Source organism: Triticum aestivum, chromosome 3B (assembly GCF_018294505.1).
Source record: "Triticum aestivum cultivar Chinese Spring chromosome 3B, IWGSC CS RefSeq v2.1, whole genome shotgun sequence".
Classification (NCBI taxonomy): Eukaryota; Viridiplantae; Streptophyta; class Magnoliopsida; order Poales; family Poaceae; genus Triticum; species Triticum aestivum.
The window spans coordinates 15,505,925-15,523,042 of NC_057801.1; the positions used below are offsets into that span (position 1 = coordinate 15,505,925).

Consider the following 17,118-nt stretch of genomic DNA (forward strand, 5'->3'; position numbering starts at 1 on the left):
AAGTCGTAGCTAGCAGGAGAGAAAATATTGATTGATTTAAGTCATATCATCGTATCATCACGGGCTTATTACCTTCAATCTTTCTCACGCGAAGGCGACTAATCGAGCAATGATGTATTTGGACCACATTTTAGGTTACGTCACTAGTAGAAAACAGGGCTAACGTTCGGGCCTGGCCAGCCCATTAGTCCCGGTTCTTCAAGAACCGGGACCCATGGTGGCTATTAGACCCGGTTCGTGAGCCCAGGGGGCCGGTCGGGGTCTCGTGGGCATTGGTCCCGGTTCGTGTGGAACCATTTGTCCCGGTTCAAGCCATGAACCGGGACCAATGGTTGGTCCCGGTTCGTGGTTTGAACCGAGACAAAAGGGCCGGCTTTAGTCCCGGTTCATGCTACGAACCGGGACAAATAACTTGCATATATATACCCACCGCCGCGGCAGAGCACTCCAGAGTGCTCTGTTTTGTCAAGCCGGCGAGGGGAGGGCATTTGGGTGCTCTAGTTCACCTCCTATGCACATGAGGTGTTCGATGAAATGTCCGAGCCACACTAGTTAAGCTTTCTCCTCTCAAAACTCGACCTCCGAGCTCCATTTTCAACGTGATTTGTCTAGATTTAGCGGTCCGTCACGCCCCGTCCCCGCCCCGTCTTCACCGCCGTCGATCGCCCGCGCTGATCTCGTCGCCGGCACCACCGTGGTGAGCCTCTTGTTCTTATCTTCTTTCCGAAAGAAAAAAAAAATCTGACTTCAGATAGATAGTTGTCTAATTTTCTTACTTTTATTATTCCTTGTTATTATATAGTGCGATGGTTTTGGTATCCGCCCCCATCGGCCCTCGTCCTGTCTATGATTCAGATGTGGTATATATTATCTTTTCATAACTATTTGGTTCATTTATTGTTTATGACAATTATGCCGACCAATGTGACATAGATTTTATTTATCTAGGAGGTTGTTGAACCGGAAATTCCAACCGACCCTATTGTCGAGAGGTTAAGTTCAGGCATAGCAGTAACAATTAGGCCCGTAAGCCTGGAATGGAGAGAAACTCGAGAGGGGTGCGGCAGTGGGGCTTATAAAGCACCGTGCGCCCCTCTCAACTAGCGAGGTGGGACTAAACTTTGGCCGCGATGCGGACAACACAGGGGTCTTTGGTCCCGGTTGATGGCAACAACCGGGACTAAAGGGGGTGCATTGGTACCGGTTCGTGGCACCAACCGGTACCAATGCCCCCCCTTTAGTCCCGGTTGGTGGCACCAACCGGGACCAAAGGCCTCTGCTTCCCGCTCTTTGGGCTGCTGAAAAGAGACCTTTGGTCCCGGTTGGTGCCACCAACCGGGACTAATGCACCCTTTAGTCCCGGACTAAATGCCTCGCTATATAAGTTCACACTTAGGATTTTTTCACTCTCATCTCGCAGTTGCCGCCCCCGACCGCCCCCGACGACGCCGACGTCATCGACGCCACCAGGCTGCCCCGACGCCGCCCGCCGTCGCCGTCACCGTCACCCGCGCCCTCGCCGTCGCCGTCGCCCGCTCCCCTGCCCCGACGGCGCCGCCCCGGCCCGCCCCCGTCGTCTCCGTCGTCGTCGCCCCCTACCCCGCCCCCGTCGTCGCCGTCGCCGTCCTCCTCACTTGGTCCGGCCGGCGCAGCATTTTTTTTTCATATATATATATATATATATATATATATATATATATATATATATATATATATATATATATGCTTATTTTTTTCATATATATGTATATGCTTGTTTTTTCATATATATGATGATATATATGCTTGTTATCATAATTGTTTTTGTTCATATATATATGATGATTTTTTTATAGAATATGATGTTTTTTTTCATAGATGATCACATATATATATGATGTATGCATGGATGTGGATGAAATATATGATATTTTTTTGTTCATAGAACATGATGTTTTTTTATTCATAGTTTTTTTGTTCATGAGAGAGGCGGGGATGTCGAGGGATCATAGATATGATGTAATTTTTTCAGAATTTTCTCTCGTGCATAGACCGATTTTAGACCACGGGATAGGAAAAAAGAAAATAAGAAGAGGAATAAAGAAGAAGAGGAGAGGAGGAAGAGGAGAAATAAATAAGAAGAGGAAAAAAGAAGAAAAAGAAGAGGTGAAGAAGAAAGGAATAGAGGAGAAAGATTTTTTAATCTTTCTCCTCTATTCTTTTCTTCTTCTCCTTTTTTTCTTTTTTTTCTTCGATTGCTTCTCTTCTATTCCTTTCTTCTTCTCCTTTTTTTATTTCTTCTTTTGTCTTCTTATTTTTTATCGGGTATGTCGTTGTCGATATACCCCCTCCCGATATAACTTCAACACGAGGGGGGCGGTCGATATACCCCCTCCCCGATAACATTATTTTCCCATGTATGTATGTCGCGTAGTTATCTATATAACCCCCTCTCGACTGTGATAACTTATACCACGGGGAGCACCCCCCTCGGCCCTCTCGCTCAACCAAAACTCTCGAGGACACCCAAACCCTAGAAAAAAAACAATGTTGGTCTCCTACCCCCTCCCGCCGCGCCCCTACCCGACAAACTCTCTCGAGGCCACCCAAATTTACCAAGTTAAAAGAGCGTTGTCATCGAGGCCACCCCAAACCCCTTGAAGCGTTGTCGAGGCACCCCAAACCCTTGAAGCGTTGCCGAGGCCACCCCAAACCCTAGAGAACCAGCGTCGAGGCTACTAATATGATTCCTTATTGTGATTATATTAGCTAGCTAGTTCTATGTTTGCCAGTAATATATCCAGCTGTCATGTTTGAATAATAATTGCCATGTTGTAAATATTTGTAGAAACTATGGAGCACCCCCGAGATGAAGAAACAGAAGATATGTTGGGGGACATAATCGCAAAGGAAGTGATGTCGTTGCATCGTTTCTCAACGACACCGATGGTCTGGAAGGACAGGGTATTGAAGAAGAAGGTTATGAGTATGAAGGCTCCGGTGACCCAATGACGGCTTCGGTACAAGAAGAAGTAGACCGTCATGACGGCTCCGGTGACCGAACCGAGTCCGGCCAGGTATATATATTAGTTAAGCCTGTGCTGACTAACTAATTGATGCATTCATTGTTTTCCTATGTACACATATTAATTAACTCTGGTCTTTCTTCTTTTCTCTAGCCCTCCGGATCGAGCACAACTTCAGTAAAGAAACGAGGCCCGAAGAAAAAGTTGCGCCTCGGATGAAAGGTTTGAGATCACAGCAATCGCGCACGATGGCAAGCCGATTGAACCCATCCGGACAAGGGATGCATTTCGTGCTCAGTGCGGGGTTCTTGTTAGGGACAAGATCCTGATCAGTATCCAACAATGGTTAAAGCCTAAGAAGGAAGACCCTCAGGTGTCTTATGTCTTCGATATGCAGAAAGAAGATCTGTGGACATCGCTTAAGGCAAATTTCACCTTACCGCCAGAGGAGGATCCGGAGAAGCCAGTTAAAGAGCAATTGATCAAGTCTCATGATCTTAAGAAGATGACAGAACTATTCAGGAGGTGGAAGAATGAGCTGAAAACAGAGTTTGTCGACAAAGATTCGACACCAGAATTCACCGGAAAGTATGAAAAGATCAGAGATCACTGGCCCGCATTTGTGGCCCACAAGACATCAGAAAAGAATAAGAAGATGTCAGCGATAAACAAGATAAATGCTGCGAAGAAGAAGCATCACCATCACACGGGGTCAGGTGGCTACCTCAAAGCCCGACCTTTGTGGGACAAGGCGAGAATGACCTGATTGCTAAAGGGGTCGAACCAGAGACATTGAACTGGCCATACCGTTGTCGGACTTGGTTCTTCGGGGTTGGCGGAACCTTGGACCCTATAACAAGGAAGTGCGTTTCGACGAATGAGCAACTGCGAATACCCGTCAGAAAGCTTCAGGAGTATATCGAGAAAGCGCAGCAAGGGACGTTCGTCCCAGACAGAGAGAATGACGAGCTCACAATGGCCCTCGGAAATCCTAAGCACCCTGGACGGACACGAGGCACGCCAGGCTCCATTCCGTGGAAGGCTGGTTTTCCGGACGCAGGGGGTTACAAAACCCAGGAGATGAGGAAGAAAGTGGAGTATAGCCAACTGCAGGCGCTGCACGAATGGGTACAAGGGCTAGAGGAACGAGAAGCAGATCGCAGCAAACGACCTGCCGAATCTTCCCCTGAAGCTACCCCGCCATCTCAGCGGAGAAGCGGCGTGGCTTCCACCGAGCAGACTTAGCAGCTGGAGCATGTCTTCACGACTCCTGCTAGCTTCCCCGTGGATGCTATCACAGATCTCAACATTGCCACCTTATGACGCAATGGATGACATTGAAAGTCAAGGCGGCTGTTGGCTCTGTTATACCTAATAAACCTAACTCAACCTACCACGGCTAGCCGATTCCAGAAGGATATGCTAGGGTGATGGTGGATCAAATAACGGACGGATTTGAGGACCTTCAACTTGACCACCCTATGGGTGAAGGGGAGATTCGGCTGGGTTCTTCTCTGAAGACTCCATGCCTATGGCGGAAGGAGCTCATCAACCTTCCGAACTGTACGCCTCCGCCTCCTCCTCCTCCTCCTCCGGCGAGTCAGGGCAATGCACCTCCTCCTCGGCCTCCTCCTCCGGTGAGTGATCAGGGCACTCAGCCTCCTTCTCCGGCGCGTGGCGGCACTCCGCCTCCTTCTCCGCCTGAGCCGGCACGCCTGAGCAGCCAGCCTCCTCCTTCTCCGCCTCGTCAACAAGGGTGGATCAAGAGACCCGCCGCTGCTCCGGCTGCTCCGGCGCGTCGTAGTCCTTCGCCTCCGCCTCGTAAGAAAGGAAAGACAACCGCAGCCGCTCCGTCTGCTCCGGCGTCTAGCAGCACAGCCAGAGCCGGGAGGCAATACAAATATGGTCCTTCTCCCAAGACTCTAGAGAAGTTACCATACGAGAGGACCGTGGAGGAAAACACGCGGATCGTGCAAGCCGAAGTGGATAACCTCTTTGAAGGGGTGAAAGCAAAGAAACATCCACCTCCGGAGGAGAAGATAGATCCGGTAAAAGTGAAGTGTACTCTGGCTGCCCTGCAGAAACCGCCAAAGTCTCCGGTGAAGGGCAACTATGAGCGCATTCTTACAAAGTCATTTGTGGAAGTGTCACAGTCGGGAAGTACTATCAGTGCTCAACGACGAGCTGGGAAAAAAGTTGCCCAGCTCGGCGAACAAGCGAACCAATCGTTCCCCCCGCTCCAGGTGTCTAGCGATATCGTCGCTAATGTTCTGGGCGGGATGGTGCCCGGTTATAACAATCCTGAAGATTACCTGCCCGACGAAGTACATTATGATTTATTGGAGGTGGAAGAACACAAATACGTGTACGGGAAGCCTCTCGTCAAAGATGAAAGATCTCTACCAACGATGATGTTCAGATTCCATGAGTGGTACATGAAAACCTGTAGAGAGTTTGAGGGGAAGAATATTTTGACGCTGATGGTCAGAGAGGAGCATGACCTCGTTGGACTCGAACGGTTGAATGTTCCATTTGAGGAGTTCTTTGCGTTTTTCAATCTAAAGGCCCTCGATAAATTAATGATCACTTGCTACTGCCTGTAAGTACAATAGTACTTCTGTCATTAAGTCTCTATATATAGGTCAGCTCTTTCATTGCATGTATTTTTAGTTATCCTTACTATATTATGCAGATTGAAGATCGTCGAATTGAAGAAATGACAAATTGGTGATATTGGGTTCATTAACACAAATCTCATAGATGCATATATGGTTAAATCTCAGGCCAAAGAAACCGAGGCCAAGCTGCTAAAATCGTTTGTATTAAATCAAAAGAAAGCTATAATACTCTTTCCTTACGAATTCAAGTGAGTGTTACTGTCTTGGCATATTCGGTTTCCCTTATTAGTCGAGGTTATAGTAGTAATGTAATTGATGAGTTATGCATGCGTGCGCAGGTTCCACTATATTCTCCTAGAGATTAAGCTTGAGCAGGGACTAGTAACCGTCTTAGACTCGAGACAAAAAGATCCCACGGAGTATGCGGACATGACTGAAATGCTAGAGGAGTTAAATCAATCATTATCGCATCATATCGGCAACTTTGTTCATTTTCTGATATCAAGTAATTGTTTTCTTTGTCTGCTGGTAGGGTTTGGAAAAAATTCACCTCAAAAACTCCGGGACTGCCGAAGAAGCTGCAATTTAGACACCTGAAAGTAAGTACTATAGTAGCATGTACCACACATCTCCTAGTGATCCAAGCGCTAGTTTCATCAATACCATTTAGCATGCTTGCTAATTATCAGTTTGATTGACCTCTATTTCTTGTAAAGTGGTTGTGGCAGGAACAGGGAAATGATTACTGTGGATACTACATTTGTGAGTCCATCCGCCACACGACCTGTGAGCGGGGCTACTCTGACAAACAATATGAAGTGCGTAAATAATAATATTCACAATTTTATTTTATTACCATCATTTGTGTTCAGTTTCATTTTTTCATATATATGTATTGACCCCCTTCTTTAAATTAAATATTTCGGATGCGGGATGAACTTCTACCACCAGATCGTATGCGAGGAATTCAAGAGGAATTGGCGACATTCTTTCTTGACCACGTGATCGCTAAAGATGGAGAATACCATGTGGACCCTGATTTCATTTGGAATTAGGAGATTGTATTATAAGAGATAATTATATTGTATATATGTAGCCAGTACGTAGCGTCGGATAGATATACGAGAACTTGTTGTTCGACCAATCTCTCAGAGAAGGAGATTTGGTCGATATCACTTCTCTCTATATTCATATGTTCATGACGATCTTCTGTTTCCTTCATTTGCTTACTAGCTAGGGTGTCTAGTCCTCTCTATACGTATATATAGTACGTAGCGTCGACCAAGCACGGAGATAAGAGAGGACACTTCTCTCTATTAATTAGCTAGCTAATACAATATATGAAACACCTAAATTAACCCCCGAAAACCCCCTAACCCCCCCCCCCCCTTTCAAAAACAAAAAACAAAAACCCTAGCATTTGAAACGCTGACGCGTGGATGCCTATTGGTCCCGGTTGGTGCCACCAACCGGGACCAAAGGGCCTCCTGCCTGGGCTCGCCGCACCGGCCACGTGGAGGCCCATCTGTCCCGGTTTATGCAAGAACCGGAACTAAAGGTTTAGGGTATTAGTACCGACACTTTAGTCCTGGTTCAAAAACCGGTACTAATGGCCCTTACGAACCGGGACTATAGGTCATTTTTCTACTAGTGCGTGTGTACCGTTACAAGTACAGAAACAGCTTGACACATAGAGCACTCAGACCAATCAATCAGCTGGCTAGCTAGCTAGGGGTGCTTAAAAAGTGACCAACAAGCTAGTACCGAATCCAATCGGCTAGCTAAGCTAGCTAGAAGGGGTTTTACAATGTGGCATGACAATGAAAGAGGTACTTCCTCCACGTACGTCCTTCTTGCAAATATCAATCAACTTCGAACGGGATTCAACAAACATCCCATTTTCTACAGTTCGGGTCGTATTTATGTCGCCCCTATACTGGAATTAAGCATCAACGAGCACAATGAACCGCTCACATGCATGGAAAACACTTTAACCAACTATTAAACTTATCCATATCAAATTTCATCAAAATAAGAGCAACGGCTTAAAAAAAGGCAATGTGATATCTTGCTTCAGCATTCTGGCAAGGTGGGTGACGTGTGTGCTGAGTGGCGCGGCTGTTATTCATGAACCTGCACATATTTATTCATTAGCAGTTTTTCCTATTGCATGCAAGTAATGTAGCATGTGTATGAAGCCCTGATTTTCTGTGTGCACGTCTTGCCGGAATTAGTGGATCAAATCTGGCGTAGAGTTCACGTTCAAATGGCACCATAATCTTCGGATCAAGCCATGTCTCGTATTTTTTTCTTCTGCTCAACTGAATAAAAGAACCCAAATAATAAGTGTCACATGTGTGGCACAAAGCAATATGGTCCAAACACCCCATTATCACCCATTTTGCCACATCAAACAGATGACATCAGCTGAATCTTTTTGCTTTTTTAAACTTAAATTTTATCTTTTAAATAAAAATTCTGATTAAAAATCAGTTTTCATCATTAAATATGTCTCAAAGAGATCTTCAAAACTAGATCCCTTATTGATATGTTTCGATGAATTTTTTTTTGGCCAAAAGTTGCCATGACGTTAACTTGAGTTGCCACAGTGTTTACACTGAAGTTGTCATGATATGTTTCATCTACTTTTCTCTTCTATTTTTAAAGCTACCACTGTATTTCAACTACTTTTCATGGCAAATTTTATTAATTGACCATGGCAATTTTTAGTAATTAACCACAACCAATTTAATTCATGGATCAAGACAATTTTTAGTAATTCATCATGTCAAATTTAGTTTGTAGATCATGGCAATTTTAGTATTTTGACCACGACAATTCTAGTATTTTGACCATGGAAATTATTATTCTATGAACCATGGCAGATTTTAGTGCATGTATCATGGCAAATTTAAGTAATTCACCATGGAAATTTTAGTTTCTGATTCATGGCAAATTTGACTCATTGACTATGCATTTCGAAAGTAATTGACGACGGATTTCTTTGTAATTATGAACCATGTCAAAATTATTTTATGGATCACGGCAAATTCTCCATGGCAAGTTTAGTTTCTTAATTCCATTTTTTATAGCATGTCAAATTTTACTTTAAACATAGAAGAAAATGTAATTGAAACATATAATGACAACTTCTGTGCAAACACCATGTCAATTTATGTGCAATAGACATGGAAACTTTTGACCGCCAAAAAATATCGTCGAAACATGTCGATATGAGATCTAGTTTCGAAGTCCTCGCCGCAACATATTTAATGGTGAAAACAAATTTTGAATTGAATTTTTTTCATTTAAGAGATAAAACATTTTAATGTTTGAAAAAACCCAAAAGGTTTCCACTGACATCATCTATTTTTGTCCCTCTTTGCATGCATGTGTGAAAAAACAAAGTCTGACGCGTCACAATGGGTGGCTACAGGGCGTTTAGCCAGACGTGCTTCAACCCACACGTGTGTGTGGAATTGCTTCATGCCACACGTGTGGCACTTATCAGGGTCCTAAAGGAAAACTGCAACGTGGGATGATGGCCCGTGATTATAGAAAGTGGGCGCACGCTATTAATATTTAGCGCCCTTCAGAAAATACTTGCCTGGTTTGTTAGATGCGAAAATCAAGGTTGAGCATTTCTCCCATGATCATTAGAAAATCATGGAGAAGGTAGTCTACTACAGGCAGGTGAAGATGGCGACGGTCGATGATGGTGGTCAGGTGCAACCCTCCTTTCCTAGCGTGCAGGTACAGATGAGGAGGGGTTCGTCCGCGAGACTAAGGGGAGATGATGAGATGCTGGTGATCGACGATGGCAACGACATGTCGGCAGCCAGCGGAGGCGGCGCTCCCTCTCTCCTGCAGCTATGGCGGGCAGTGGCTCGGGAACTAGGATTGGCTGGTTATGCACTGGCAACTCGATGGACTGCAGTTTTGGCCTGGGCCAAAGGTCGTGGTCCAACCGAGCTTTAACCTTACCGGACTGAAAACATTTCGGGCCATTTTACACATACTAGCACTGGTGTTTTTTTAAGCGGGTCGAGACCTATCGGTCCGGTCCTTAGCAGGCCAAAAAGCTCACTCGGTACGTCGAGCCTGACTTATATGTAGCTCCAAAACCATGCGAGAGCTATTTCTTAATTTAAGCGAGACGATACGATAGCTTGCTCTCGCTGAAACCTCCGAAGTAATGGGCCGGCACATTTAGTGCATATATTGTAACAAAAGAGAAGAAATAGGGACGCAAAAGAGCTCCGCGGGAAAACTCGGGTTACCACGGGGTGGTGCCTCGTGCTTCTAGCCACCTCGCTAGGGTTGGGTTCGCATTAGGATATCACATTTGTACTACTTGAGGGAAAACCATGGGTTTTTTTGTTCGTTTTCTTCTCTTTTTTTCGGTTTTTTTGTAATACTTGAGGGAAAACACCATGTTTTTTTTTCTGTTTCCTCCTTTTTTTGGTTTTTGTTTGGTTTCTTTATTTCTTCTCCGGTTTTCTTTTTTCCTTTCCATTTTTTGTTTGGTTTTCTTTTTTCATCTCCATTTTGTTTTTCTTTCTTCTTTATTATGTTTTTTTCACTCTATATTTTCGTATATGTCAAAAATATTCTTTTAATAAGTGATCAATTTTTTTCTATACACATTCAACAATGTCCGAAATGCTTATTCAATTATTTTCAAATACTTGTTCAACATTTTAATACTTATTCAAGTTTTTTCAAATACATATTCAACATTTTTCAAATATTTGTTCAACATTTCACAAATACTTATTTAATATTTTCAAATACTTGTTCAACATTTTTCATATACTCGTTCAACATTTTTTAATCTATACCTAATAATAAAGGGACTATTTCTTCTGGAGGTACGTCATTGAAATTGGCCCCAGAATTAAATATTACTCACCGATGCCATCTAGAAATGATAGAAAAAAATTTCACACACCGCCTGGGCAGGAACCTGCAGTAGAAACATTCTATACTGTGCTCTGCAGGCTGGGAGAAGACAAGCCGCGCACATTTGTGCCGGCCCATGTCTGGGAGGCCTGTTTTTTTCTTTTTCGTTTTTTTCTACTTTAAATATTTGAGGACTTCAAAAAAGTTCAAGATTTTCATAATTCATAAATGTTTGTAGATTCAGAAAATATTCTCGATTTTACAAGGTAGTATTAAAAAATGTATGTAAAATTGAACAAAATTTCCTCAATTATTTTTTTTCAAGAATTGATATCCTAAAATATTAAAAAATTGTTCATGACTTACGGAATACATTCAAAAAATGATCATGCATTTCAAAAATGTGCGTTTAATAAAAAAAGGTCTTGAATTTAAAGAATTGTTCCACCAATTTCCAATAAAAATGTTCACCTATTAAAGAAATTGTTGTAAAAAATGTACACTATTTTCTAAAAGATATTTGCAAATAGTATATATGTTCATGATTTCAGAAAAAGTTCGCTTTTAGAGAATGTTCAAAAATATGTAAAAATGTTCATGAATTTGATAAAATTTCACGATTTTTAAAAATCTTTACGAGTTTAAAAATGTTCATGATTTTGAAAAAAAATGTTCACGATTTCACAAGATTGAGAGAGATAGTGTATCATGGCCATTGGAGATTATGATTTTTTTTCTCCCGTTGCAGCGCATGGGCCATTTTGCTAGTACTTATTCAACATTTTTCAAATACTTGGTCAATATTTTTAGTACTTATTCAACAATTTCAAAGACTTGTTCAATATTTTTCAAATTCTTGTTCAACACTTTTTAATAATTATTCAACATTTTTAAAATACTTGTTAAACATTTTGCAACTACTTGTTCAACATGCAGAATATTTTAAATTATAAATTTAAATAGAAAAATAAAGCAAAAAGAGAGAACAGGAAACAGGAGGAAAAAAAAGGCCGTGGCCTCCTCCCCCTCCTCCCCGAAAAAATCACACCGCACGTGTGTGAGCTTCCCCCCTGTGTGGCTTAAAGCGAGACATAGGGGCGCCCCAAAAACCATTGCGCCTCGTCTGACGGTGATACGGGCGACCGCCGCACAACATGGACATACACCGCCGCTCCGTATGCACTGCCGCCGTCGAGCTACTATTATTATTATCATTTTCCAGCTTCCCAAAGCCGTCCGCCAGCTCCGCCGCCAGAGCCGAGCTCGTCACCTGGAAGTGCGACAACGGCACGTACTACGGGGAGAACTCCACCTACCAGTCCAACGTCCGCACCCTCCTCGCGTCCCTCGCCGCCAACGCCTCCCGCTCGTTATTCCCGGTGGGCTTCGCCACCGCCGTCGTGGGCCCAAGCCCCGACATGGTGTGGGGTCTGGGGCTCTGCCGCGGGGACACCACCAACGGCACCGAGTGCGCGTCCTCCTGCCTCGACCTCGCGCCGGAGGTCGCGTTCGGCAGGTGCATGGGCGTCAAGGACGTGTCCATCTTCTACGACCGCTGCACCGTCCGCTACTCTTTCCGGGACTTCCTCACCAGCCCGGACAACCGGCAGGTGCAGGTCTGGGGAGCCAGCGACGACTCCGTCGCCCCCCGGGACACCGGCCGGTTCGACGCGCTCGTAGCGAGCCTCGTCGGCGCGCTCTCCGACTGGGCGGCGTTCAACACGACGACCAGGTACGCCTCCGGGGTCATGGTCTCCGACCAGGGCTTCCCGACCACCCCCAGCAAGGACTTGGTGCACAGGATCAACGGCCTTGTGCAGTGCACGCCGGACCAGGCGCCGGGCCAGTGCCGCGAGTGCCTCCAGGGGCTCATCGACGAGATGCCGGCGGTGTTCAACGGCAGCGTTGGAGGGCGGATCCTCGCGGTATGGTGCAACCTCAGGTTCGAGGTGCACGAGTTCTACGACGGCAGCCCCATGCTGAACCTCACCGCCCCGTAGCCAACGCCACCTACTTCTCCCGTCCGGTCCACACACCAGACTGCAGGTATTCTATCTTCTATATGCATATGGCTTACTTGTTACCTGCCGATCGCTTGCATACTTGTCCGTATCGATTGTTTTATACCATACCTTCATTGTAAAACACATGACATTTTTATCTTCAACTTTGAGCATTAATTTTTATATTAATATGTAAGTAAATAATATAAAAAATAGATTTGGAAAATATTTTTCATTAAAAATCTAATGATAAACTGGAACAGTTTGTTACTTAATTAGTGGTCAAAGATAGAGAAGTTTAACTGAAGCTTTTTTGGGATGTCATGTATTTTAGAACGGAGAGAGTATATATAAGAGCATCATCAACCACGTACTTCTAATTTGACCCCTCAAACGCCCGCGGACGTGCCCGGTCCGTTTTCAGCCCCTACTTTTTCGTCCGCGCAGCCACACTTTTCATATTTTCCTCATATGCCCGGTCACTTGCACATGATTGGCGGAGAAGAAGAGAGAGAGAAAAGAATGGATAAAGAAAGAAAAAAGGTGGTCCGGGGTGAGGTCACGTCGTACGTGGCAGACTAATCGGGCGTGCCCAGACACGTCGGCGAGCCCTCATATCGTCCTCATATTTGAGATAGATATGAGGGGTGCGGGTCTGTCCGGGCGTTTGAGACGGATATAAAGAGTCCGATTGGGTCGCGTTTTTGTGACTGGTCACTGACCAGGCGATCTGCCTGGGCGTTTGAGATAGGTATAAGGGGTCTGGTTGTAGATGCTCCAAGTGATTCGTGCAAAGCATTAAAGTCAGAGCGGCACACCAGTGCACTGATTGACGGCTAGCATACTGTAATTGAAAGAGACATTGGAAAATTGTATTGTTGTGAGCTTGTGGGACGCTAGCATGTAGAATGGTAGTGTATTGTTGTGACCTTGTGGGAGGCTAGCATGCAGAATGGTAGTGTATTGTTGTGACCTTGTGGGAAGCTAGCATTGCAAAATTGTATTGTTGTGACCTTCAGTGACTTTGTGAAGCAAAGTCACACAGCGCCTTAGCCTTATACATTAGCCCCTCATTCTACATCCAGCGGACATGATTTACTCAAGGAAAAAAGGGCCCAGCCTTGCTTACAAGTTTTACAGGTTTGCAGCGACATGAACAAAGCAACGATGAACTGGACACTCTCCAGCCTGAATACTTGCATAATATATTTGATCGCTAGACATAATATGAAACTAAATACTGAACCGATTGCAAATGCAAAAAGTAATTCCACTAGAGGAGGAAACAATAATCGCTGAACATAGCAAAATGCAAAAAGTAATCGCTGAACATAGCACATGCCGGTTGCAAATATTTTCAGTTTCTAATGACAATAATAAATTAGCGTATCACAATTTTTTTTTTTAGAAATACTGGACATCGAAATCTGAAGCAATCAGAGAAGGAAACTATGAGGAGCTAAGGCTGAAAAACTTGTAACACTAGGCCTTTTTTCCTTGAGTGAATCCTGTCCATCGGATGTAGTTTGAAGGGCTGATGTATGGGGCTAATGGGCCGCGTGACTTGGCTTCACAAAAGTCACTGAAGCTACGTCCGTGCCATGAACGGGCCACTGGATCCAGTTGCATCTCCCCGCGGCCAAATTTTCTTCGAAACTTTAGCACGGTCTGACCTCACATTTAAAAAAAATCAGGATTTAACCCTGACAGTAGGGTATAACATGCTATCACCAATGTCTCCAACAGTAGCATTTAACTGCACCGTCACATCGCCATAACATGAAAAATATGCTACCGTCAAGGTTTTTGACGGTAGGACATTATACCCTACCGCCAGAATCGTTAGCGGTAGAGTCTGCACTGGACCGCAGAAAACGGATTAGCCTGCCTCCCATGCCCTGCACTGCCTCAGACATCCCAAAATATTAACCTAATCATGCGTCAGATTGCATGGCACAAATATTGTACTGCCCATTTCTCACTATTCTTTCTCATTTCTTTAGGTCTCTTTCTCGGCCGCTCTAGGCCCTTTGTCCTAGGCCTCTAGCTGAAACAGCACGTAGCAAAGCAACAGCGAAAGAGAGAAAGGGTAACAGAGAGCTAGCGCATGCAGCTAGCTGCAGAAGCAGGCGCATGGTGATGGGGGGCATGAATCACTGTGGCAACTTTAGTCAGCAGGTTCAGCATTGTACTCCTCCTGCTCCTTATAGCATGCACGTCTGCAACCACATAACTACAAAATACAAAGGGTGGCATGCGCTGCTGTGTCGTGGGGGTATATGCATGGCTGATCCACTGTACGGTGCTGCCAGCGTAGGGTGTAATGGCCTGCTGCCAGCAACCTTGGCTACAGGATTTTTCACGTTATGACGATGTGACAGCAGTTAAACCCTACCGCAATAGACCGTGGCGGTAGCATGCCTACCGCCGAAGAATGTGGTGGTAGAAAAATGATCAGATCCCGATTTTTTTTGTATGTGGGGTCAGATCGTGCGAAAGTTTTCAAAAGGATCAAAACATCAAAGTTGGCCTCTGCCCCTCATTCCTCTACCTCGGACGCGCGGCGCTCTCTCGACTTCGGACACACGACTCCTGGATCCCGACCCTGTTGTCCCCTGTGTATGGTGGCGTGGGCTCGAGCAGGACCTTGGGGCGTCAGGGGTCTCTAGAAGGGCTAGTCGGGATCCCCATGCCGGATTTGGTACATGGTGCGCTGACCGTGATCGTTCTCCCTCTAAGAAGAGGGCACGAGAGGGATCCAGAGTGCCCTCCCCATGCCACTGCCTGACGAGGTCCCCCGTGCTTAGGTGGAGCGGGTCCCATCCTTGACTTAGGCTTGCGGAGCAAAAGTGCTGCAACTATGGCATCAAAGGCCACAACTGCTCCGAGTGTGACAGGTCTGCTGATGCCTCATGTGTAGGGATGCTTCCCACTACGCGGCGGCGTGCATCGTCAAGATGCGTCCGACTGGCCTTGAGTTCCATAGTTAGCTGCTGCTCCGGCTCTGGCATCTTCGCATGGAGCTCTCCTACTAGCGCAGGCCCCCTCCCCAGGAGTGCGCCGGTGAAGTTGGCGCATGTGGGGCACCTCCGTTACCTTATTTTCAACACGCCGGTGGTCATTGGACCCCATCTTTGTCACTACGACACTAACTTCTCCAAGGTCCTTGGATCCCCGGAGCTCTCCATACTCGACACCAAGGCCTTGGGTCTCCCTCCACTGCCCCCTCTGCACCCTTCATCAGTCTAAGGATGGCGTGGGTGAGGACTCTACAAATGTGGGTATGGAGGTCATGCTTCCCTCGTCGCCTCACTCACCAGGGTAGTCTGCTACCACCTCTCGCTAGGGTCTCCCTCACCCCTCCGCTCTGACCCTGGCTATGGTGACGCCGATTTTGCCTGCTTTGGAGCTGGCCATGGTCTTCTCTGACACCCTTGTGGCTGGCCCAATGACCATACTCCTCCATGCTCATGCCCTGCTCCACTGCTAGGATCCCATCATAGCACCCAACTGGTCCGTTATAGGGTCGGGGATAGGGTGGTGGAGACAACCGTCGCCGAGCGTGTAGCACGGTGGACCACAGAGTCAACAACCTCGATCCAGGTACTTCAGGCTTTCTCCTCTTCCCCCTGGGGTTTTTAGTTCTCGGTCCTTGAGTCGTACCCTCTGGATCAACTATCTCAAGTCGCCTCGGATTGTGTCGTCATGTTCTAAGGCGAATGTGGTCTCGGTTGGAGAAAATCACCGTGATCAAAGTTAAGGAGATTTACGAGGGGGCCCTAGTTACGTCTCGTGCTTAGGCGGTGCAGTAGCGTTCGAGGCCCTTGGAGCACGCAAAACCCATGTAGTTGTAGCATGGGTCCAGCAGTGGTGTCCCCCCTGTGACCTCTAGGGAGGCGACTTCCGATGGGACCCCAGGTGGGGGGAGCGTGGGAAGCCTCCAATGGCGACGTCCTAACCCTTGACTCTTGGTAGGGCCTGAACAGTCCCTCGTAAGGGGACCACCCCAAATTGTTTCCCGATGAAGATTCTATGTTGGAACATAAGGGTGTTTGGCCAAGAGGGCCGACAACGTCAGTTGATTGATTATGTCAGTCAAGATGAGATGTACATTATGGTAATTCAGGACCTGATCCGTTAGGATTTCTCTATCCCAGAGATGTTGAGAATTAGTCGTCACAAGTTTGCATGCCAGTGGCTCTTGGCCATCGGGCACTCGAGTGGCATCCTCCTAGGTCTCTAGGAGGATACCTTTGATGTAGATGATATGGACCATGGGGAGTTCTTTGTGAGCATACCCCTCACCCATAAATAGCCTAAACTCAGTTGGGAGGTGATTGTCGTCTATGGTCCTGTGGACCCCCGGAGGTCTGAAGTGTTCCTGGATGAGCTGAAATCCAAGGTGGAGCAGAGCCTCATCCCGATGGAGGCGGATGGGGACTTCAACCTAATTCACTCCCATGAAGACAAAAGCTCAGCCAACATGGACCTCCCTCTGATGTGGTAGTTCAAAGACTGCATTGTTGACTTGGCCATGAGAGATATCATGCATGTGGGATCGTGGTACACCTAGACTAATAACCAGGTGGA

At 46.0% G+C, this 17,118-nt stretch overlaps 1 protein-coding gene across 2 annotated transcripts in view; it reads left to right on the plus strand.

Annotated features, from left to right (window-relative positions):
• The first annotated feature begins 11,626 nt into the window (after window positions 1-11,626).
• LOC123068288 (cysteine-rich receptor-like protein kinase 6) overlaps window positions 11,627-17,118 on the plus strand; it is a 29,506-nt gene continuing 24,014 nt past the window's right edge. For both annotated transcript variants that reach the window (XR_006431683.1, XM_044490821.1), the window contains exon 1: window positions 11,627-12,571. Coding sequence is in view for 1 of the 2 variants with exons in the window: in XM_044490821.1 (XP_044346756.1) it covers window positions 11,680-12,525 (846 nt within the window). In the remaining variant the exon portion in view is untranslated. The remainder of the gene's footprint in view (window positions 12,572-17,118) is intronic.